This window comes from Ascaphus truei, chromosome 3 (assembly GCF_040206685.1).
Source record: "Ascaphus truei isolate aAscTru1 chromosome 3, aAscTru1.hap1, whole genome shotgun sequence".
In the NCBI taxonomy this organism is placed as follows: domain Eukaryota; kingdom Metazoa; phylum Chordata; class Amphibia; order Anura; family Ascaphidae; genus Ascaphus; species Ascaphus truei.
In genome coordinates this window covers 243625628-243649679 of record NC_134485.1, presented here as the reverse complement: position 1 = coordinate 243649679, position 24052 = coordinate 243625628, and the positions used below count along the sequence as shown (strand labels likewise).

General features: G+C 40.9%; 3 protein-coding genes across 9 annotated transcripts in view; 2 read left to right on the top strand and 1 right to left on the bottom strand.

Annotated features, from left to right (window-relative positions):
• The window catches only part of LOC142489537 (ATP-binding cassette sub-family C member 5-like), a 201817-nt gene extending 193977 nt beyond the window's left edge, over positions 1-7840 (top strand). Inside the window, 3 exon segments of the mRNA XM_075590487.1 lie at positions 5171-5335; positions 6046-6104; positions 6106-7840. Coding sequence (XP_075446602.1) covers positions 5171-5335; positions 6046-6104; positions 6106-6187 — 306 coding nt within the window. The 3' untranslated portion in view covers positions 6188-7840.
• Positions 7841-9097: 1257 nt separating this feature from the next.
• MRPL30 (mitochondrial ribosomal protein L30) overlaps positions 9098-24052 on the bottom strand; it is a 30072-nt gene continuing 15117 nt past the window's right edge. The window contains exons 1-6 of one of the 5 annotated variants that reach the window (XM_075590494.1): positions 16018-16039; positions 13350-13425; positions 12675-12758; positions 11476-11622; positions 9365-9438; positions 9098-9285 (exon numbers count right to left, since the gene is read on the bottom strand). In XM_075590494.1, the coding sequence (XP_075446609.1) occupies positions 9153-9285; positions 9365-9438; positions 11476-11622; positions 12675-12758; positions 13350-13400 (489 nt within the window). In that variant the 5' untranslated portion in view covers positions 13401-13425; positions 16018-16039 and the 3' untranslated portion in view covers positions 9098-9152. The other 4 variants (XM_075590491.1, XM_075590492.1, XM_075590493.1 and 1 more) reach the window with 4 other exon arrangements.
• Positions 15870-23396, top strand: MITD1 (microtubule interacting and trafficking domain containing 1). Of its 3 annotated transcripts, none has more exons than XM_075590490.1 (7): positions 15870-15969; positions 18198-18299; positions 19335-19471; positions 19578-19664; positions 20868-20983; positions 21346-21406; positions 22137-23396. In XM_075590490.1, exons 2-7 carry the CDS (start codon positions 18251-18253, stop codon positions 22230-22232), a joined length of 546 nt encoding a protein of 181 aa, XP_075446605.1. In that variant the 5' UTR covers positions 15870-15969; positions 18198-18250; the 3' UTR covers positions 22233-23396. The 3 variants fall into 3 exon arrangements, with proteins under 3 accessions (XP_075446605.1, XP_075446603.1, XP_075446604.1); XM_075590488.1 differs by lacking the exon at positions 15870-15969 and adding an exon at positions 16102-16366; XM_075590489.1 differs by lacking the exon at positions 15870-15969 and adding an exon at positions 16111-16320.

Here is a 24052-nt window from a genome sequence, read left to right as displayed (position 1 = left end):
CTATTCAAGCACAATATCCCATTTACTTTAAACAAAGAGGTTTCAGACCCAGAAGGCAGATATTTAATTCTACATGGATCCCTTTCAGGGGTAGAAATAATCTTGGTAAATGTATACTCCCCAAATGAAGGCCAAGCGAAATTTCTGAGGGATTTATGTGATAGTATATCCCCCCAACCAAAAACTACACTACTCTTAGTAGGCGACATGAACATGATAGCACGCGCACAAGGAACCCCACACCCACGCTCTACAGAAAAAAATGCTAAAGAATTTAGAAACATATTAAAAGAGTTCCCGCTCACTGATATTTGGAGGGCGCAACACCAGGGGCCAACGGGACTACACGTTCTTTTCACCCCCACACCAGACCTATTCGAGGATTGACTACTTTCTGGGTACCAAAGACATTCTACAGGCATCCTCCCAGTCAGACATAGGATCTATATCATGGTCAGACCACGCTCCGGTGTCACTGATACTCTCTCTCTCCCCTTCTGTAAAAACAATCAATATAATTGGAAACTAAACGACTCATTGCTAAATCAAATGGATGTAGAGATTGATATTAAACAAAAGCTCAGAGAATATTTTATGCTGAATAAGGGCTCAGTAGTCACCAGCAATGTTATGGGAAGCCCATAAAGCCACAATAAGAGGAGCTATCATTTCCATAGCATCACACAAGAAAAAAGCCAAGCAAAAACTATATAATGACTTAGCTGAGAAAGTACAGCTCCTTGAACAAAAACATAAAAATAACCCCTCAAAAAAATTATTTAAATTATTAGACAAAACCAGATCTGAATTTAAACAGACTCAACTAGATGAAGTGGAGAGGGCGTTAAGGTGGACCAAACAAAAGTACTATGAGAAAGGCAACAAAGCTGACCGACTATTAGCGTCCAAACTTAGAGGTCTGAGAACCAAATCGCAAATCACAGCTATCCAAACTAGGTCAGGAGAAAAAACATACAATGAGAAGCAAATAGCAAAGGAGTTCTCTGACATCTATTCTAAATTGTACAACCTAAATTTCCCAAAGAACCGATCCTTTGGATCAAAAGCTATCTCCAGGTATTTGGAGAAATGTAAACTTCCAGAACTATCAGAAGAGAATATTCTAGAACTGAACAAAGATATAACGCAGGAAGAATTATTAGAAGCCATTGCTCAATTGAAAGCTAGCAAAACGCCAGGACCAGATGGCTTCTCAAATCAGTACGATAAAAAATTTAAGATGGTGTTATCCCCGTATATGTGTATTTAATTCGTTTCTAGAGGGAGTGGCCATACCGACATCAATGTCCAAAGCAAATCTAGCAATTATACACAAGTAAGGGAGAGACCCATTACAATGTGGTAACTATCGCCCCATAGCCCTCCTTAATTCGGATTTAAAACTTTTCAGCAAAATTTTAGCAAACAGACTTACCCCAATACTACCCAGTTTAATCCATATAGACCAGGTCGAGTTTGTCTCTGGAAGACAAGCCTCCGATAATACTAGAAACCATGTACACCTCTCAAACACAAAGGCTATCCTGCTGAGTCTAGATGCTGAAAAAGCATTTGACAAGATAAGATGGGACTTTTTAGATCAAACACTGATTAAATTCAGATTTAGGGGCCAGTATCTAGAGGGGATCAGAGCTCTCTACAAAACTCCCACAGCTGTCGTGAAACTTCCAGGAGGAGACTCAAATCCCATAAAAATAAATAATGGTACCCGACAGGGATGCCCCTTGTCTCCGCTTCTATTCACCCTCTCCATAGAACCCCTGGCAACTACAATCAGAGAAAAAAAGAATATTAAAGGAATTGAAATTGGAGACACAAACTACAAAATATCCCTTCTTGCCGACGACATTATCCCAATTCTAGCCAACCCCTTGACGTTGCTCCCGAACTTACATTCCCAACTAGACCAATTCAGTAAAATTTCGGGATATAAAATTAACACGGACAAATCGGAGGCACTGAATTTATCCCTAACAGTACCCGAAGTTAAGCTGCTACAAGCAAACTTTCATTATAAATGGAGCTCGACAAAGATTAAATATCTGGGAATATAGATAGCAAGATTCTATAAATCCCTATACCAATATAACCATCCCCCCCTTTTTGAAAAGATAAAAAAAGATCTCCAGAGCTGGAACGAATATCAGGTATCTTGGCTAGGAAAAATAGCCACAGTTAAAATGAATATTCTGCCAAGACTCCTATATTATTTCCTGACTCTACTTATAGACATCCCACTGTCCGAGCTCAAAAATATTCAAAACAGAATTTTCCAATTTATCTGGAAAAATAAAAGACCAAGGGTTGCTAGATCAATTTTGCTAGCTCCAAAGGATTGCGGAGGTTTGGGAGTCCCGGATATCACTAAATACTATTTGGCGGCCCAACTAAAACAAGTAATAATGTGGAACAATGATCCAACTACAAGTTGTTGGCTTGGGATTGAGTCTACCTATGCGGGACCTCTTTCTCTTCCGGCCGCTCTTTGGGCCGAGGGAGGAAGAGAGACCTTAGCGGAAAAATTAAAACTGGGAGCAATGAGATGTACATGGAAGATATGGGCTAGAAACAAGGGGAAATATGATCTGGCATCCTCCCATCACTATTGACCCCTATATTTAACAACCCCGAGTTTCTTCCAGGTTGTCTCCCAAAGGGACTTAGTAAATTCAAAGAGCTAAAGATGGTAATAGCCGATGACTTTGTATTTAAAGGTAAGATTTTACCACTTCCAGATTTAGAGAAAAAATATCAAATTACAAACCTACAAGTATTTGGCTTCTTACAAATTCGACACTATTTGCAAACAGTCTCAAAAGATTCGGCGTTTTCGGCCCTAACAAAATTTGAGAGACTATGCAGAAGAGGCTATTACTGTAGAGGTCTGATCTCGGAGGTGTATCTGGGCCTGGCGATAACCGCAGCACACTCTAATCATAGTTATATGCTAAAATGGGCAGAAGATTTAAATTTAGATTTAGATAGAGACGACTGGGAGGATATTTGGGAAGCAGCCTCCAAAACCTCAATTTGTACCACTATAAAAGAGAATATATATAAAATTTTATTTCATTGGTACCTAACCCCGAATAGGCTGAGCCAGATTTTTCCCGGGTCCTCAGATTTGTGTTGGAGAGGATGCGGGCAAAGAGGAGACATGGCTCATATCTGGTGGAATTGTCCAAAAATTCAGGAGTTCTGGATCATGATACAAACAATGATACGAGAACTCCTGGGGGTGGAGATAGAGGTGGGCCCGCTGTCTATGATCTTAACTAAACCAATAGAGGGCCTACAGCTGCAAGTGAGTAAAATGATAAACCATGTTCTCACAGCAGCCCGTTGCTCGATTGCCGCGGCATAGAAAAAGATCAATGCTCCCTCCAAACAGGCAGTATTGAGAAGAATCAGGGAAATCAAGGTAATGGAACTCCTCTTGGCACAACTTAGCCAAAAGGTAGATAAATTCCACAAGATCTGGGAAATTTGGCCAGAAGATTAACAACCTTATGAGTTGAGCCACCGAATGTCAGGACTGACAACTCCTTCCCTTCCCACCCCCCCTGTCCACCACCCCACCCTCTTGCCCACACCCCTCCGCCCTCTTGCCCCCATCCTTCTTTCTCCTCTCTACTCTCTACTCTCCTTTGACTTTTCACAGAGAGATACGCAAGGAAGCGGCTGCTTCCCCAATAAGTCTTGAAAGAGTTTCTTGGATCACAACAAAAGAAAGTAGATACATAGGAAAAGACAACAATGCAATGTTCATGTTTAAATGCAATGTTTAATTTTTTCTCTTCTTAAGATTGTGAGTTTGTATCATTTATATGGCAATGCTTATTGTATGATGTCTATCTCTCTAAAACCAATAAAAAATTTGAAACAAAAAAAAGGGCATATCCCGGCAATATTTTGGAGGTGGAGATGGCAGGACTTAGTGAGGGCATGAATGTGAGGAATAAAGGAGAGATCAGTTAAATATGACCCTTAGACAGCGGGGGTGAGATGTTGAGGAGATTGTGGTTATTATTGACCGTGAGAGTTTGGGTGTAAGGGTGGCAGTGGAAGGGGGGGGGGGGGGAGAGTATTGGTTCTGTTTTAGACATGTTAACCTTCTGGTAATTGTAGGCTATCCAGGAAAAGAGACAATTGGTTACACGGAATAGGAGAGAGGGGGAAATGTTAGGGGAAGAGAGAGGTAAATGTGGGTGTCATCAGTATAGAGATGATAATGAAAGCCATATTAGTTCACCAAGGGAAGGTGAAGAGTGAGAAGAGCAGATGGCAAAGGGCAGAGCCTTGTGGGACCCTAAGAGAGAGAGGGAGTGAAGAGAAGACACCAGAGAAGGAAACACCGAGGGAGTGGTTGGATAGGTAGAACATGAACCAGAAGGCTGCGTCACGAAGGCCAATGGAGTGGAGAGTGTTCAGGAGGAGGGGGTGATCCAGTGTTGAAGGCAACAGTGAGCTCCAGGAGAATTAGTAAGGAGAAGTGACTCTTAGACTTAGTTGTGAGTAGGTAATTGGCCACTTTTGTTAGTGCTGTCTCAGTGGAGTGTAGAGGATGGAAACCAGGTTACAAAGTCTAGTAGGGTGTTAGAGGAGTCAAGCGGTTGTATTCAAGTAGTTTGGAGGCAAAGAAAAGAGAGATAGGGCGGTAGTTAAGAGGGAGGCTGGGTCAAGAGAGGGTTTCTTTAGAATATGCATGGTGAGTGCATGTTTAAAAGGAGATGGGAATGTGCCGGAGGTGAGAGATCAAAAAGGTGAGTTAGGATAGCGATTAGTGTGCCATATAGCAAGCAGAGGAGATGTGAGAGAATAAGAGCAAGGGGGCAGGTTCTAGGGCAAGATAATAAGAGAAGTGTGGATACCTCTTCCTCAGTGACAGGATAAAATGAGCCGAGGGTAGATTTAGGTATGCGAGGGGAGGTAGGTGGTGCATGTGGGGCTTGACATGAAAAGATTATTTTCATCAAGGCAAAGTTGTCCTCTTTGTTTATATTTTATTTAAAAAATGTTCTGGAACTGTATCCTGAAATGCCATAATCATTAAAACAATTCAACATGTATTCATGTAGTACAAATATGTGGCCATTGTTTGTCGAATCATTTAATTGCTAAATCCAAACTTTTGTTGTTGTTATTGTAGATATTACTTTTAGACGAAGCAACGGCTGCAATTGATAATGAAACAGATGTACTTATTCAGGAAACTATGAAGGATGCCTTTTGTGACTGTACTGTACTCATCATAGCTCACCGCCTTAACACTGTGTTCCAGTGTGACAGGATAATGGTGATGGACCATGGAGAGGTAAGTAAATTCACAGAGATGTTTTAACAAAGATAATTTGTGATACTGTAGCAAATTGGCGTCAAACCTGCACAGCAGCAATTCAGGCTTATGGAATACATCTCACCATTTACGAATTGAGATGCAGTACACTATATATTAAGGGGGTTATTCAGTACACTGTGATAGTGCCAGTCGGAGCACTATCGCACGGAAACGCCCATTGAAGTTTGTGTATGATAGTGCCCTGATAAGCACTACCACAGTTAAATAAATAACACCACCCCCCCACCCCTAAGTGTCTCTATACTTTTACAGACACCCAAAGTTTAAAACCGACAGCTGCAGTTAATGTGCAGTATTCTTGCCCCTTTTAAGGTATTTTATTTACCATTAAAAATGACAAAGCAGATTGTAGTATTAATATTAAAGTAGCAATCCACGCTGCTCGATATTTTATTACTGACCAAAACTGGTGATCCCAGTAGCAATGGTTGTGGTTATTTTAGAAAACTACAAACAAATTAAATCACTTTTTACCGAGTACTGGGAGGTCCCCAGAGGTCAGGAGACCATGGATGAGCTCTGCAGGATCCCCCGGTTCAGGTCAAGTAAATTAAAACAAATCATTTTATGGAGAGGGGAGATTGATGCTTTTCAAAGGACGAAGTTGTAGTATGAAAACCCACTTCAGCAGTGAATGAAAGTATGTACGTTTTGTTTATCTACAGATTGTGGAGTTTGACAAGCCATCAGTCTTACTGTCCAATGAGAAATCTATTTTTCATGCTATGGCGTTTGCAGCAGAAAAAAGAACTTTCTCCCATGCAGTCTCTCTGTGAGCAGTCTGCATTGGAAACCAAGATCTACTGAAACCAATGGCAACTCTACAATATTATACAAATGTGTACAGTACATGTATATATAGGATATATAACAGCAAGGTATTGTACAGTATAGTCAATGTGTGTTCATTTATATAAGATATATATTGACATAAAAAGACAGAACAATTCATTCAAGCTCAGGGGTTTGATAAACCTATTGTATATAGAAATATATATTTATACATACAGTAGCCTAGATAAATATTTTTATCAAAAGGAACTTGCGACCACTTCTGTTGCAAATATATATATATGTGTGTGTGTAAGGACAGAGATGTGTATGGACAACAAAATAGCATACATAAGTTATAATAGTAATAATGGGAAGGTTTGTCTTGCTGCAGATTACTTTTTTATACAGTACAAGTCCATGCTCACCTCAGCTAATCTCAACAGTTACACCTGTATCTTACTCATTCTCATAAGCAAGCAGTACTTTGCATATAAGATGACAGACAATATTATATTTTATTGATACAGATAGGGATTGTGTTTTACTTATGAGGTTTACTTTAATTGGAACAGCTGCTATCAGAGTAGAACAATGCTCAGGCTGAAGACGGCCAGGAACCATTTACCCTTTGGACTTAAGGAAGAATTGGGGAGTTAGGAGTCATGTACATTGTGCTCAGGGGCGGACTGCCCTATAGGGCGTTCGGGCTTGCCCCGGTGTGCTGGAACTGTGGGGGGCGGTGCTGCTGTTACAGAGGCCCCGCGCTCTTCCCCATAACCAACTAATTGCCCTGGAAGAATGCAAGGCTTCTGTAAAGGTCTCTTACCTCCTGCGACATCATAACAGCGTAACGTCACTTGGCGTTGCGTTGACATGGCAAAGCGTCGCCACATGACGTCCCAAAGCTGAAGGAAGCGGCCCCGCGCCTGTCCACAATCCGCCCGATTGTGCTAGTGTACTTTTTGTGTCTGTAAATCCCATTTATATGCATAGTACCTCTGGTATATTTAACAGATCACCACTCAATGAAAACTACTGTATACTGTATGAATTTAATTTTAACACAAACCGTCTATAGTGATCAAATTGTTCTAGTGGTACAAACTACCTCTACTTTATTTGCTACAGTAGCACCACGACTTTTATTTACAAACCTTTTTAAATCAGGCACAACACCTGTACTTCTGAAACTAACTTTGTCCACTGTTTATTAGTTCATTCAGAAAAAGTATATAGACAAGCGGTTTAAATAATATCAAAATTGTTCCATAAAAGAACAGTCATTCACAATTGATGTACTGTTGTTTCATTCGATTTTACTTTTTATTTGTAAAAGTGTTTCTGCTTGTTTACAAAGAGCCTCAGGAAGGTACATATCGACAGGCGGCTATTGGAGAACTGCACTGAACATGGACTATTGTTTTAAAAACATGGCACTTTTTGTTACTATAGCGTTAACGTATTTACATGTTTGCTGCCAGTATTTCATATGAAGACTGATTCTTTGTATAATTCTTTGCATGTCTTTAGGATCAAAAGTATTTATGACAGGGGCAGATCAATAAATGGACATGTCAAATGTGTGTTGAGAACACATTCTTACCAAATTTCTAAACCAGTTTCTGCGAACTCATCTTTGACTTTAGTTCAGCTTCATGTCAGAAAATAAAATATTTAATGTATGGATTTTGGTATATTGAACGGTGCTTCATAATTAACCCCTTTGCTAAACAGAGGCCTGCAATGCATTTATATCAAATTAATTTGATCTATGTACAACCTCTAGATAAATTGAATAAATACAGTATCAACATGCTGTGAAGATCCAATTGGCATCTGAGAAATAGTATGGGTCTAATACAAATGTGACACAATGGAGCACAGATAGGTTTGCCAATGATACAGTACCCAAGTTTTGAGGAACATATTGATCTACTCCAGTTTTTATGGTTCTCTTATCTCTTGAACCTTTCTGAAGTTTGTGAATAAGTAGCAAATAGAAAATAATCCAGGTGGATGTTGGGTGGAGGGGGTGGGGGGCAACTTTAGCATGACCAGATCAATCGGCTCCTTCAACAAAACGGCCTAGCAACTATTCTAAGAACACAGGTATTCTAAAAGTCTCTCTCTCTCTCTTTCAAAAGTTATTACATTTATAAAGAATGCTCTTGTTGGTCTATTAAAAAGTATCACAACTTACACTGAATGTACACGCCACCAGGACCAACACATTTTCTAGAACATTGACTTTCTAGTCTACTTCAAATATCTACTTCAGCACTCTAGAGTGTCCGTGCCATGTAAATTATCATCCAGCTGCCAAATTTAACATGGTAAACCATACAGAGACTTAATATGAATCCCAAACAATTCCAGTCCCATGTGACAAAACACTTGACTCAAGTATGCCACCACTAAGTGATTATTATTTGGCAGCAGCTGATCTAAAGATTAGTGCTATTCCCCATATTGGGAGTCATCGGAATCGTTATCATCAGATAAATTGGCCAAATTAGCCAGAGGCTTTGACGGTAGATGTCATTTTGCAATGGAGTTTGCTGGAGCATGTTTGATAGTTCAGGAACCAGATATTTCCTCTGTTTAAGAAATTAGTTTAGCCCCCCTTACGAATGACAGAAACGGAACCGTCTCAACAGGAAGACTCCCAGAGCTGTTTCCATGGTTTTTTGTGTCAACTGAGAATGAAAAGACTACTCACTCCAGCTCGCTTGTATTGGCTGCAACAATCATACTATAGCATTCCAACAACTTATTAATGCCATTTTTAATGGTGAACTGTCTAGGAGGTGACTGCACAATTAGCTTTTAATCATAATTAATAAATAATTAAAAGCCCTTTTCCTGGTCAGGAGCATATAACCTTCAAACAATATCAATTTCCAAAGCAGAGACACTTTCTGAAAATGAACGATGCCCATAACCTTGTACAAAATACATCTAAATAGTTTATTTTACAAATGCTAGAAAGTGTTACACACTATGATTCAATGGATTTTGGCACAATTGGTTGCAGTCTCTTGCGTATCACCAGCTCCCCGGTGCTCTTGAGGTAAGTGTCTGACATATCTTCTTCTGCTGGAAGCCCATGGGGCAATTTTAGAGGTTGAATTCTAGAGAAAGAATAGAGTTTCTTATAACAACAAATATATTCACAGGTTGACTAGTATAAATTAAGAAAAATCTACAAACCTTATTAGATGTTTAACAACTTTCAGCTTTGCATTCACTGCAGGGATATTTTTGTGCACAATTGTCTTGTGAGCCTAAAAAACATATATATATTTTGTTTCTTCAAGTGTGCATGGAGCACCTACATGTGTATATTCAGGACAGTGCATAGTACATTTAAGCATTTGCAACATTTAGAAGCCTACAAATGGATGCAAGCACATTTAAAGCAGCGGTCCATCCTGTTACAGTGGCGAGAAAAAGTTTGCGAACCTCAATGATAATTACGGAAATGCCATAGTTTTTCCACGATAACCTTCTTGAATGATAACCAGTCTTTTCTTAAATATCCAATAGTGTTTATATTAACCAATTCAATGTCTTGAAACAAAATGATGTATAAATTAGACAAACAATGAATAATTAAGAATCATGATATGTGCAAAAGTAAGCGAAACCCTGGTTTTATCAGCTAAATTAAAGGGGATAATTAGAATCAGGTGTTTAAATAATTAGGTAGATCTTCGGGGAGGGGTTGGGAGGCCCCACCCTATATAAAGATCAGAAACTTATGAGTCTTCACCATACAGGTGTGTGGAGACACGTCATGCCACAATCAAAATAAATCTCTGAGGACCTCAGAAGAGTGGTTTTTGATGCTCATCAGTATAGAAATGGTTACAAAACAATTTCTAAGGATTTCGGGCTCCACTAATCCACAGACATAGTCTACAAGTGGAGAAAGTTCAAAACCAGTCACTCTACCCAGGAGCGGTCACACTTCCAAAATCTCTCCAAGAACAAACAGGCAAATCAGCCAGGAAGTCACAAAGAACCCCAGAGTAAGATCCAAGGATCTTCAGACCACCCTCCACTTGGCTACTTTCAATGTTCATCACTGAACTATCCGAAAAAGACTGAACAAGAATGGTGTTCATGGAAGGGTAGCCAGAAGGAAACCACTGCTTTCTAAAAAGAACATTGCTGCCTGTCTGAAGTTCGCCAAAGAGCACATAGGTGGTCCACAAGACTTCTGAAACAATGTTCTCTGGACAGACGAGTCAAAGGTAGAACCTATTAGCCTCAATGAGAAACGTTATGTTTGGCCAAAACCAAATACTGCAAGCATGGTGGTGGGAGTGTGATGCTTTGGGGCTGCTTTGCTGCCTCAGAATCTGGACGGCAATCATGAATTCAGCATTGTATCAGAAGATTCTAGAGGAAACTGTCAGGCCATCCGTCCGTAAGCTGGAGCAAAAGTGGGGCAAGTAGCAAGACAATGATCCTAAACATACATACAGATCTACAAAAGACTGGCTGCTAAGAAGAAATTCAGTGCTTTAGAATGGCCTAGTCAAAGTCTGGACCTAAACCCCATCAAAATATTGTGGCAGAACCTGAAGCGAGCTATCCATGCAAGGAAGTCCTCAAATGTCACTGAGTTGAAGCAGTTCTGTACGGACGAATGGGCCAAAATTCCTCAAATCTGATGTGAGAATAACCAGCAGTTACAGGAAACACTTAGTTGAAGTAATTACTGCTCAAGGGGGCGCCACCAGGTACTGAGTCTAAAGGTTCGCATACTTTTTCACGCATGAATATTGAATGTTTAATCATTTGTGGCTAAATAAATGTTAAAAAGGTATCGTGTTTTTTGTGTCATTTTTTTGATCAGGTTATTTCTATCTATTATTAAGACTTAGATTAAGATCTAATAACATTTTAGGTTTGAAATATGTGAAAATCCTAAGCGGTTCACATAAAAAAATAAATAAATTATACACACACACACACACACACACACACACACACAGATACTGATGCACTGCTAGTTAAAGGGAAAAAAAAGGGAGTACCCAGAACACTTAAATTTTGCACGAGCACAAAAACCTCAGGGCTAAAGATACTGCATAACCATGAGGAATCAGGAAATAAAGTGCAGTGATTAATTCTGTCTAACCCATGTCAGTTTAAATTGACCTTGATCTGTTCCTTAAAACTAGATGTTCTTTGAATGGTTTAGTTCAAGAAAGGTTTTGTTACGGGTCATCAAACCTGTAGTAAGAAACATTTGATTCTCTTACCCATTAGCATATAATACAGATAATGATGGTAGAAGTTATTAATACTACCTTTTGTAGGCCCAGGAGTTCCAAGGTTTTCTTCTCCCAGTAGGGCCGACCAATCCCAGTTTTTATTCTGGTAACTAGATGCAACTGGTGGGGTTGCTGGGGATCTCCGCCGTACTTTTCATGATCTTCAGGCTTCGGCTGAAAAGTCTACAGACAATAAATGTATGTGTTTAATCCCCTAACATTCAGCTTCTGTTTACAGAAAGCATAAACATTAGGCAACACCCAAGCAGTATACACATTCTATAACTGGTGTGTATTTGCTCATTTATAGTATAAATATAGTATAATTATAGATGTCCGAGTGAAAATGGAAATCTTTAGGCACACCAATAGTCTGTTCAAACTCCCCGTATGTTAATATTATGTTACAAAACAACCATGAAATCACAGTCTGTTGCGCAGCAGCCTCTCCCACTCAGCTGTCGGTTGCCCATTTTTGCTGACACTGGTGGTAAGTTAGCAGAAAAAAGTGGGTGGCAAACAGTGTTCCAAATATAATTAATGTTCTCCAAGCATTTTTGGCCATTTCCAAAAATTTCGGAAGACTAATTGCTGTTTCCTGTTTGTTTGGCTTCTGTTCTTTTCACTGCAGTGGAAGCACTGTATGCTAAGCGATAATGGGGATAGACAGGGTCGCAGACCTGTCTGAGACATGCAAGGGCACAACAAGTGGAATTTGTATTTATTGTACACTGTACGGTGGCGGGTTTTTGTCACTTTTTTTTACCCACCATAACTTTTTCATGTCTGGTTCTTTACACTATCATTCATGGTGGCAGCTTTAATCAAGGTATGGAAATTGGAATGAGGATATCATAACAGTGATTAGGGGAGAGGGCCAGCAGTGCCAAAGGGCACTACACAAAATCTTTTTAAAGGTGAGCTGTGTGAATTTTCACTTAAGGATACATCTTTTTCCGATGTTGCAAGATCCATCCAAAGGTTACACTGGCATTTTCCTCAATCAACTTCTTCCCATTTGACAGTTTTAGATGGTAGAAGAGTATTCAGTATTAAATCTAATCAACCAAACTGGAGTTTCAAACTATAAGAATGAAAGCTGTTGGCTAGTATTTGTAACAACCGTAATATACATATGTAAACCCAAGTGAAACGATTGATAGTTCCGTAACTAAAGCAGATTACACACGATACAACATCCTGATATACGTAGCACAGAAAAACACTCATCTTACTTCCGGTGGCAGACGAGATTTTGTGAATTTATGCCGAATCCAGCCACTCCATGTCAGCGACAGCACAGGATGCCCTGCCAAAGGCTGAAAATTTGAGTTCATATTTTAGAAGAAAAAGTGGGATGTATCTTGTGACAAAATATTAGTGCTTTTAACGCATTGTGACTATGCCCTGATAAGAGACCAACATTAAGGTTACAGTTTCCACCTCGTTCATCCCTATGCAAGTAAAACCATTGTTCGTAGAAACAACTACTGTACATATGATAGGTTTCAGAAGGGCAATACTAAAAGGGCATAGGTAATAAAGCAATGATAGCTTGCAAGTTAGTGTTTAATAATTTCTCTGCCTTTTTCCTATAAATGCTGGCACTATCCTAACATCTGCATTCTCACTTTGCCCCTATCATGTCGCATACTGTAGCAAGAGGACCAGTGATGCCAAATTGCAGATTGCATGATTTCTTTCATAGCAGCTTCAGTGCTCTCTTTAAAATATGTACATTACACTAATCCTCCATAAAACACTTGTAATAGATCACACAGTCTTAATCTTATTTTTGTCCTTTTAAAGACAAAGTCCCCACTTTTGCATTTTAATATATATCCCTTAATATTGACACTCAACTATTTTAATGATTTGAACAAGTGGTGTGCGAGATAAACAAAGAATACCTTCAATCCCAAGGGGTTTTTCTGCACAACATTTCTGCAAAACACTGCCATTGGAATCTATGAAAAGGCTTCCAACCTAAAATATTAGGAAACAGTTTTGCGGTCAGTGAAAAAATACTCAAGACAAATTTAACTCATTGGTTAATTTTGTGCTGGTAAGAGATATTCAAATTGTATGATTCACAATGTTAAAGCAAAACTAGGCATACCCCCCCCCAAAAAGAAAATAACCAGAACACAAAAAGGTGGGTGCTAAGCAGATACAGACAGGCAAACAAGCCAAGCTCACCTAAATTAGTTACATGTTTTAAAAAAAAGTCGACAGACACAAAACAGATCATGATAATGACAACATAGAGCAAGCAAATCCTAAATGGATCCCTCAATACAAGAGCATGTTAAATACCCCATCTTCTAAATCCTGTGTATGCTCAGTAAGAAGTTAGTATTTATTATAGGCAAATCTTACGTTAGACAAATGTTGATAAAGCCCACAAATACTGCTGTAACGGGTCCCATGCCAGTCACAAATCATGCACGCTTTAATAAATCCTGTCTCACCTGTCCCTTGATAACCTGCAATCAATTACCTTTACCGGGCAAACATGCAGTTGGTTTGTTTTATTTTAATAGTTGGAAACATACAAAAGGGACAGACTGGCCCCAACATGCCCCGAGCAAACTAATTCGAGACTTTGTTTTACAGGTTTTGATATAGGAGATTAGCTGTGTAACACATAACCCTACTGACAATAGCCTATGTTTGCCAAAGTGAAGAAATGAAAGTATCTAGGGCCCATTTTCTTCACCAGGTACTTCAGATAGCTCTGTCCAACAATGAAGCTGTTTCTGATAAAGAATATGGTACAATAGTCCTTATTCTGTATGGTGTGATAAGCGCAGACAGGCCCATCCCTAGGCGGTATGTGAGTAAGGCATCGCCTAGGGGCAGCCATGTCACTGTGGGCGGCAGTGAGGAGGACCGCGGAAGCAGGGCGGTGCCAGAGGTGGACGGCGATGGAAGTAGAGGATGGAGGACCGCCAGAGCGGTGAGCGGAGCAGGGCGGCAGAGGAGTTGGGCGTCACGGCAGGAGTGAAGCAGGGCCGCCGAGGACGCCCTGCTTCTCACTTGAGATCCAACTCCTATCCCACCGTTCAACTCCTCTGCCGCCCTGCTCCGCTCACTGCAGGTTCTCTGTCTTCTTCTCCCGCTGCCCTGCTCCACTCCAGGCCGCAGTCCTCCACCGAAGCCAGGTAGGCAGCGCCGCAGCCGCATTGTAAAGGGTATGAGAGAAGAGGAGGAGGAGAGGATGGGGGCAATCAGTATCATCTTATACTATTACACGATTTAAAAAAAAAAAAAACATATAGTATATGTCAAGTTTTTCTGTTTTAAAATATTGTATGCGTATCTACGAGGTTTAAATGGGCCAATACGAAGCTGTGACATCATCCCTTGCGTTGCGGATTCCTATTGCCCCCCTTGACTGGTACTTGAGCATGACATACATACCTCCATAGGGGGTGCAGGTATCATGGAAATTCAGGGTCACTGGAGCAGAAATTAATGCGGTTCAGCTACAGAGACCCCCTGCTTCCTGCCTAGGGCAGGAAAACTTTTTTTTAATGGGGATTTATTTTCGGGCGAGCGGGGCTATGGCTTTAATAGTGCTTGCCTAAGGGCAGAACATACCCTAAGGAAGGGCCTGTAATTGAGAAGATAATATGCTATGGCATGAAAAGCACCATTAAAATCCATGTGATAGCATATCATCTGCGCTCATCACACCTTACAGCATAAGGGCCTATGTCTCAGAACTGATGATCTTTAGAGAAGAGGGGAATACACTTGAATTGATGCGTGTCATTTTATGTGCCCACATGGTGTAGCTGTGTACAAAACTTCATAAAACATCATATTACTATATATATATATATACACACACACACACACACACACACACACACACACACACTTATAGCTGTGCACGTTCCTGTATAACGTAACCGTACTCTATGGTTATTCACAATGCAATTTCAGGGTAATTAAAAGTTGTGGCCTCATTACGATGTAAGCAGCAGCACTGGCTGAATATGACACTTCAAGACATGTCTGTTTCAGCTTAGACTGCAGTAATAAAAATAAAAACCCTTCCTAATGTTACTGACTTCAGTCCTTGGACCTGGCATCTCTGCAGGAGCCTCCCTCGTGCCCCTCAGTCACACTGCTGGGGGGTTTCTGCTCGCGCACATACACGGCCTGCCCCTGCTCAGGGTTGCGGGGGTCTCTCGGTTGTTATGGTGACCGTAACGGAGGTTACCTGGTAACGTCACTTCGGTGGAAGCGGCCGCAGGTCACGAGACGAGAACGGATTCTCATCTAGTCATCCGCGCGACCTCAGCCTCCGTGTGTCCTTCTGTCACACCAGAGCGCGCAGGGTGTATGCGTCACTCAGTATACCCCGGGCGCGTGAAGATGTTGTAACTAACACACAGAATGCTCAGCAGCCATCTTTGGTTTTGGAAAGCAAAATATACAAGTAATCGTTATAGAGAAACATTTTAAAGTGTGAAAATGAAATCGCGCAAATAAAGACCACCATCACAAGCTAAACGAACGGTAACGTTTATTGTAATATATTTACATATGTCTACAATATAACCGCACCTTAGGGTGTAGCGTTCTGCCCGTCTCCAAGATGTACGCAGCGCGTCGTGTGACGTTATCACACTTTCTTGACGCACTTCCTCCCTCCCAGTGGAACGCGGAAGTTGCGCCTCTGCCTCCCCCTTCACACTGTGTGACCCGCAGGACGCCCATAGTGCTGGTCTCCTGTGTTTATTTCCGTGACACCTGCGGGTGTGAGTTCGGGAGCAGCCCCCTGCCATGTCCGGGCTGGAGAATGCGGCTGGTGTGGTACTGAGGAGGGCAGTGGAGCTGGACGGGAGCAGCCGGTTCCAGGAGTGTCTGGTGTGTTACCAGGAGGGGATCGAGCTGCTGCTGCAGGTGTTGAGGGGTCAGTGCGGGGACAGGGGTCAGTGCATGTAGTGTGACAGACAATGCCCTCATAGTGTGTCCTGGTCCTGCAGCCTCTCACAGAGGGGTGTATAGTGTAATGTATTAGAGCAGGAGCTCCTCCTTTTAATCACATCTTTTGGGTTTAAATATCACCTCTATGGTGACGACACACACATTTACCTTTCAACCCCTGACCTTACACCTGCTGTACAGACCAAAGTTTCTGAATGCCTCTCTGGAATATCATCCTGGATGGCCCTCCGCCGACTGAAACTTAACATGTCAAAAACAGAGCTCCTTATACTTACTCCCAAACCTGGCCCTACTACCTCCTTCCACATTACTGTTGGAAATACGATCATTCACCCAGTAGCCCAAGCACGCTGCCTAGCGGTCACACTCGATTCCTCTCTCTCTCATTCTCCTCTCACATTCAAAACGTTTCTAAAACTTGTCGCTTTTTCCTCCGCAATATAACAAAGATACGCCCTTTCCTCTGTTACTCGACTGCTAAAACTCTGACTCAGGCCCTCATTCTCTCCCGTCTCAATTACTGCAACCTCCTGCTGTCCGGCCTTCCTGCCTCTCACCTGTCTCCCCTACAATCTATCCTAAACTCTGCTGCCAGAATCACTCTACTCTTTCCTAGATCTGTCTCAGCATCTCCCCTCATGAAATCCCTCTCCTGGCTTCCGATCAAATCCCGCATCTCACACTCCATTCTTCTCCTCACTTTTAAAGCTTTACACTCTTCTGCCCCTCCTTACATCTCAGCCCTAATTTCTCGCTATGCACCATCCCGACTCTTGCGTTCTTCTCAAGGATGTCTTCTTTCTACCCCCTTTGTATCTAAAGCTCTCTCCTGCCTTAAACCTTTCTCATGTTCTGCCCTGCACCTCTGGAATACCCTTCCTCTCAATTCCCGACTAGCACCCTCTCTATCCACTTTTAAGACCCACATTAAGAGACATTTGCTTAAAGAAGCATATGAATAGCACTGGATTATCCTGGACACATGATACATAAAGCTTGGCCCCCTGCAGACGCACTTACTAGAATTCCCTTCTACTGTCCCTATATGTTCCCCTACCTACCAATTAGATTGTAAGCTCCTCGGAGCAGGGACTCCTCTTCCTTAATGTTACTTTTATGTCTGAAGCACTTATTCCCATGATCTGTTATATATATTATTTGTTATTTATATGATTACAACATGTATTACTAGTGTGAAGCGCTATGTACATTTATGGCTCTATATAAATAGACATACAATACCAGGAAGTAATACATTGAGAGTTACCTCTCGTTTTCAAGTATGTCCTGGGCAGAGAGTTATGATGACAGATACATGGTCACAAATACATGGTTGTTGCAGCCTATCCCTTGGATATAAGCAGGGAGGTGCTGAGCACCTTTTCTGATCCCCTTTTTCCTATCTGACAAGAAGTGGAGAACTGACTTGCAATAGATGGCTCTTTTTTTTTTTTTTTAACTTCATTTTCATCAGCAGTCCATGCCAGCCTTACCCCAATATACAAGCCTAACCAGAACCCTAATATGCCTATTTATCTGGTAGAAAATTATGGACAGTTAAATAAGGGAGAAAGACGGGTGCTGTTATAAAGGCGTGGTGATGCATTAGGACGTTCCTCTTTGGGGTTAACAGAGATAAAGTAACTGAAAATGGGACCCCTGTTACTTTGCTCTCTAGTATATAATTAGAAGGTTTTTTTTATATAGTATTTTGCTGTGTAGTGAAATTAGTTTTTGCAAAGCCTTTTGTTTTTATATGATGGCAAACCCTCACATTGTGATCTATTTTATTACAGGTACAAAAGATGAGACGAAGAAAGCACATTACAGACAAAAATTAAGTGACTACATGGACAGAGCTGAACAAATCAAACAGCATGTGCTTAAAGAGAAGGAAGGTGAGGTGTCTTACTGTAAGTTCGTATAACTTATTAGAGAGAGCATGTTACATGGAAGATTTTTTTTTTCATTAAGAGAACTTGCAATTTTAACATTTATTTCACACATTAAAGTTTTTACTATATTTCGAATAACAAATAGTGATATACTTTCTGCTCTCTTTAAGGCAGCCCGAGTCCTTCCTTTATTTTACTTTAACAGATCTTCTTTTGCCCTTTTCAGTGCTGTTTGTGTTTTTAAAATCTGATGCTTTGTTCAGGAGATGTTTATATAAATATTACGTGTCCACCAGGTTAAAATGGAGGTCCTCAGAACCCAGTGCAATGCACATGTTACTATGGTAACCTCTGTTGCTAAAGATTAAGAAAATAATTTTGAACACTAAAAAAACAAGAGCGCACATGCTCAGGGGGCGAGATACCTGATACAGATGTAGCGAGACTTACTGTTTTTGATGATGCGGACCAACATTCTGAAATCCATGGCACCAAAAACAGTAAGATTTGCTGCATGTTAGGATTAACACTGCGGGGTCCCTGCTTCTGAATGGGACATCGCAGCATTAATCATTTACTTGATGGACCATCAGGAGAGAAGAGAAGCAAATACTAACCTTTTAGATGCACAGCTCTCCCCAGGGGCTCTAAACATAAAAATCCGTTTCCAGGCTGTCCAACCCCGGGATGACGTAGATGCCCAAATATGGGTCTCTAAATCACAAGGGAGAATACGATAGGACCATACTTGGTCATCAAGAGGTTTGGACAGGACATTTAACACTGTCCAGCCCCCTTAATGACATAGGTGAGAGAAGATTCATTTTTACCCAAATATAATTGTGTAATCACCACATTTAAAGATTGGGGGACACTAGAACACACAGAAAGTACTGTAATGTATTCCACCCCAGAGGAGGCAGAACTAATGTCTCTGAATTCCAAGTTAAAATGTAGAATTGAAAGGATCCTCATAAATACAAGTTGTTATAGTCCACATTTTCAGGAACTTGACATTTTCAGTGATTTTCTTTTCAGAGGGAAAATATCACAAGCAAATTAAGATCTTAGAAAATGCAACCGGTTATAGTTATGAAAACCTTTTTAAGCCGTATGTAAATGAGACACTAACAGAAGTGTGGGTGGAGGACCCTTACATCCGGCACGTGCATCAGGTAAGGGCGTGGGGATTGGAGGCTTGGAGATCTCTTTGATCCTTCTCCAAAGTGTTTCTGAAACTCACATCAACAGCATCGCCATGTCTTTTATTCCCCCCCACAGCTGTACAACTTTTTACGCTTCTGTGAAATGATTATTAAGGGACCTTCAAAAGTGAAGAAAATCAACTTGCTGACGTCCAGAGATGAAGTAAGCACTGTTGTTATTATTGTTGTTTGATTTGAAGTTTTATTTTTGTTAGCATACTGTAAATATTCTCATTGGGTACGGAAGGAATGGTCTTTTGGGTAGGGTAGATGCCCACATTTTGTAGGCTCCTGTAGACTGGAGTTTTGTAGTTCAATTTCTCCAGTGCTAGAGTAGCCAGTAATACATCACAAAATACTTCAGGCACCAGGAACAATCCTATGGGACCTGAAGAAGAATCCTATGAAGTTCTTGTATGCCAAAGACTGTGTTGGTCCTATAAAACATACACTACCTATTTTTACATACAGTTACTATTCTTTCTGTGTGTGCAAATATTAAGACGTGCCCTTAGTTTCCTGTTGAAGTGCTGCAGGGCAGTGTTTGTATTGAAGATGGAAACCATTCTGATTGAATGCCAGAAATGCTAAGAAGGATGTCGTCTGCGTTTGTGAAATTGGCATCTAAGGCCTCGTCCAGGGTTCCGGCGGGCGTGCGGAGGCGCGCTGAGGCTCAGGGAAAGCGGGTGCTTTCCCCGACCTTAGACAGCGCGCCGTCAGGGGGCGTGTCGGGGGCGGGCCAGTGACGTCACAGAGCTGGTTCGCCCTCATTGGGCGAACCGCTCACATGACCGGCCCTGCGCTCCGGCAAGTGAGTGATTTTAAAAATTACCTAAGACCTACGCTTCCGCAACCGCTCTGATTGCGGCTGTAGGGGCTCACAGGTAAGTGCAAGCGCGCCTCAGCACGGCTCAGCACAATGATTATGAATGATTGTGAATGAGTACAATAAGACTGTTTTATACATACATCAATAGTTTCTCTTTGACTTGTTGTCGTATGACCTTTTCTTGATTTTGCTGGCTGGCTTTTTTTACCACTTAAATAATTGATCAGCTTAAAACAAATCTGTAGAAGGTTTAAATCCCCTCTCGCGGCCAATAGGAATCAGGAGTGGATGATGTTGCGGCTTCCTATTGGCCCCTGTGCCACGGGAGATTCAAGCCTCCTTATTGTTCAACTGTATTGTAGCTTCTCTGCCTCCCAGAAAGGTATATTGGGAATCAGGGGGTCCCCGGAGCTGAAATTAATTAAGTTGAGCTCCAGGCACCCTCTCCCATCTATAATAATAAAAACCTATACGCAACTGCTTCTTTAAAGTGGTCGTTTTGAATTAAGCAACTAGTACTTTTAACCCTTGCAACAGGAGAACGGTAAAGATCAGCAGAGCTGTGCCTTACAAGAGATCAAGAATTCTCTACAGGATTATGGGGTAACACTGGAAGTCACCTTCTCCCCATCAATTCATGACCGAGAAATTAGGTAGGAAATCGGTTATTTATAAACGTACAGATTTTCATCTATCTATAAGAACTATTCCAATATGCCTTTGTTGTCTAGTCGAATAAAATGAATGCTATTACGCTTATATACTATTTATGTACTGGTAAAAGACACTGCGTTATGCCTAATTTATCTAACATACCCTGTAGAAAAGATATATCAAGCTCAGTTGCCACAGTGCATTGTACGTTTACTTTGAGAACGGATGAGTTCTTTATCCACGGAAAAATAACAGTTCATCTTACATTTTGATTTTTAGGAAACATAGATATCGATGTTGTGTGGTTTACTTTTCCTGCACCTTGTACAAAGGGGCTTATAAATGTGTTCTGGTATTGCAGATTTAACAATGGTTGGATGATTAAGATTGGAAGAGGTCTTGACTATTTTAAGAAGCCTCAGGTGAGTATGTGTTCTAGATATAAAACAAGTGATATGCAAAGAAAACATGAGTTTTTGGAAGTACAACCGAAAAGGGGCGCCATGTGCTACAACCCCGGCGCCATCTTTATATGTCTGAGTCCTGCGCAGCCTCAATGTCAACTGGCATTTAAAGAGAGCGTGTCGGAGGGACGCATGTGGGACTCAGAGCAACAGCAAGGGACATTGACAAGGGCCCTGGCCATGCGGGACATTGAGCCGCCGCAAAGGACGGTGCACATGACCTGCGCCGCACTGCCGCTTTGTCAATGTCCTGCGTGGCCGAGCGCTCTCGTCAATGTCCCTCGGTGCTGCCGCTCCGAGTCCCGCATCTGCCACTCCGACACGCCATCTTTAAATGTCACTCAACATTGACGAGGCTGAACAAGACGGACATTTAAAGATGGGGTAGGAACACGCGCACGCATTTACCTTTTTGCCGCCTCCTTTCAGCGTTCTTACGTCACATGGCTATGCGTTTCTATGACAACAGGACGTCACATTGTCATGGCAAAATGTTGCAGTGTCATTTGACCCCGCAATGGCTGCTGGAGGGAGGGCGACCTGCGCCGGGCGTGTCAATCTCTCGGCCCGACACTGTAAACTGCTGTACAAGTTGGCAATCATGAACATCTATTCAGGGCTGGGCTCAGTATGAGGTGCATGTTTCTTTATGAGTAAAACTAACTCTTATTATTATTTTTTATTGTAGGGTCGTTTTTCTGTAGGCTACTGCGACTTTGATTTGAGACTCTGCTATGAAACAGCTGTGGACATTTTCCATAACAATCACACAAGAAAAACATGACTGAACATAGTCGTTGCTGTAAACTCGATGCTAAAACAACTGCGGCTGTTCCATGTATAAATAGGGAAGAATTTACTTTTTGGGCAGATAACTCGTCTCTTGCACAATATTGCTACTTGAAATTTATTTATTTTTAAAAAGTGTATTATTGCTTTGAGCAGCGATCAGGCCTTTTGAGAATTTATCCATAATGTAAGGTAACCACAAAAACACTCCGTTGTCTTTTACACATCTTACATATATCCCCTAAACTCCCTAACATCACAATGTGTTTGAAATGTAGATATTACACTTCTAGGCGCTGGTGTGAATTTGAGCACATGTTTTGTGTTGTTTGCCCAGCCTGCAGACCTTCCAGAGTCTGGCATCTGTGTGCAGGAACAGCTGGGTCTTCCAACATCATCAAATTAGTATTATTGCTACTGGGTTAATAGCATCAATTTTATTGATTTATTTGTATAGGGAACCTAATGCGTTGTATTAATGTATAACATTTATTTTTTTTATACATGTTAAGTATTCCTAAATCAGTATGTAAAGCACTGGAGCCTGCAAATCATTTTATTTAAATAAATTTCAAAGTGCGTTGTGAAACCAGCAGGGTTTGACTACAGTTGAAGTAACATGTAATAAATATCTGTAGTTGCAGGTGTTCTCAGACTGGCTACTGGAGCACTGAAGATCTCACAAGCTTCTCAAGGTGTACTGCAGACAATACCTGAGATTTTATAATTGTACAGCCTCACTACAGACTCATTTGTCCAGTGGTCTGTGTATTTCTAGTCACTACTTAAGGTTCAATATTTTTTAAATGTAAGCGTCAATAAATATATTGCTGAACAAAGCCAAATGTGAGTATGAGGATGACTATGCAATTGGTGATGGCGTTAAAGTGGGGGAGTGATTTTTATGTTCTTTTTTTCTGCCTTGTGTTGGCGTGTAATACGTTGCTTTGCTTTCTATCGCCATTCCCACAGATAAGGGGGCAAAAAGTCTAGAATGTAATTGACCAAGTACACTGGGGTTAGTGCACCATTACCAGTGCCTCTCATTCTGCAATAGCATGATGACATGTTTTTTTTCCTCTCTACGTTCTCATATTGAGAATTTTACTATAATGGTGTTTTTATATGTAATGCTATTTTAATAAAGATATGAAAATAATGCTGGAGTGCATGTTCTATATTTAATGACAAACTACAATTCTATTGGTAATAGAATCTAAACATTTCCCTCTTGTTTAGGAGCTTTATCAACAGGGAAGCTATGTAGCTGCCCATTTTAGACAAGAAAACTAATCTAAAAGACATTCTTGTTCATCCTTAGCCAAACTCTGCAACCATTCTCAATCTTATAATATATTTTGCTGACCAACAGGTTGACTGGGATCTGAAGCCCAGGAATGCTTTGACACTTTTAACTTCAGATTGGGGACTATAGTTTTGCTTAATGGCCATGATAATCTTTCATATTTGGGCTGGATTTACTAAGCAGTAAGGCACCCGATTGCCAATTTGAATGAATAGACTACAAGGTGCGTTACGACACTATCTTAGGGCGTATGGCCAATTATGTGTATTCTACCCTTTGTTCACAAATGGTAAAAAATTTAAATAAGACTAAACATTTTATATACATATTCTTTTGCTTCTTATGGTATTGTGTAAAAATCTGTTTCTTTCCTTGTTTCCTGCTTTTAACTCCTCCATATAGCAACAAAACAATAGGTGGCACTCTAAGCGCTCACAGTGTTAGTGCACCGTGAATATAGTGTGCAAAAACAAGTGACCAAAAGTGCAATAAAGTATTTAGTTAAACAA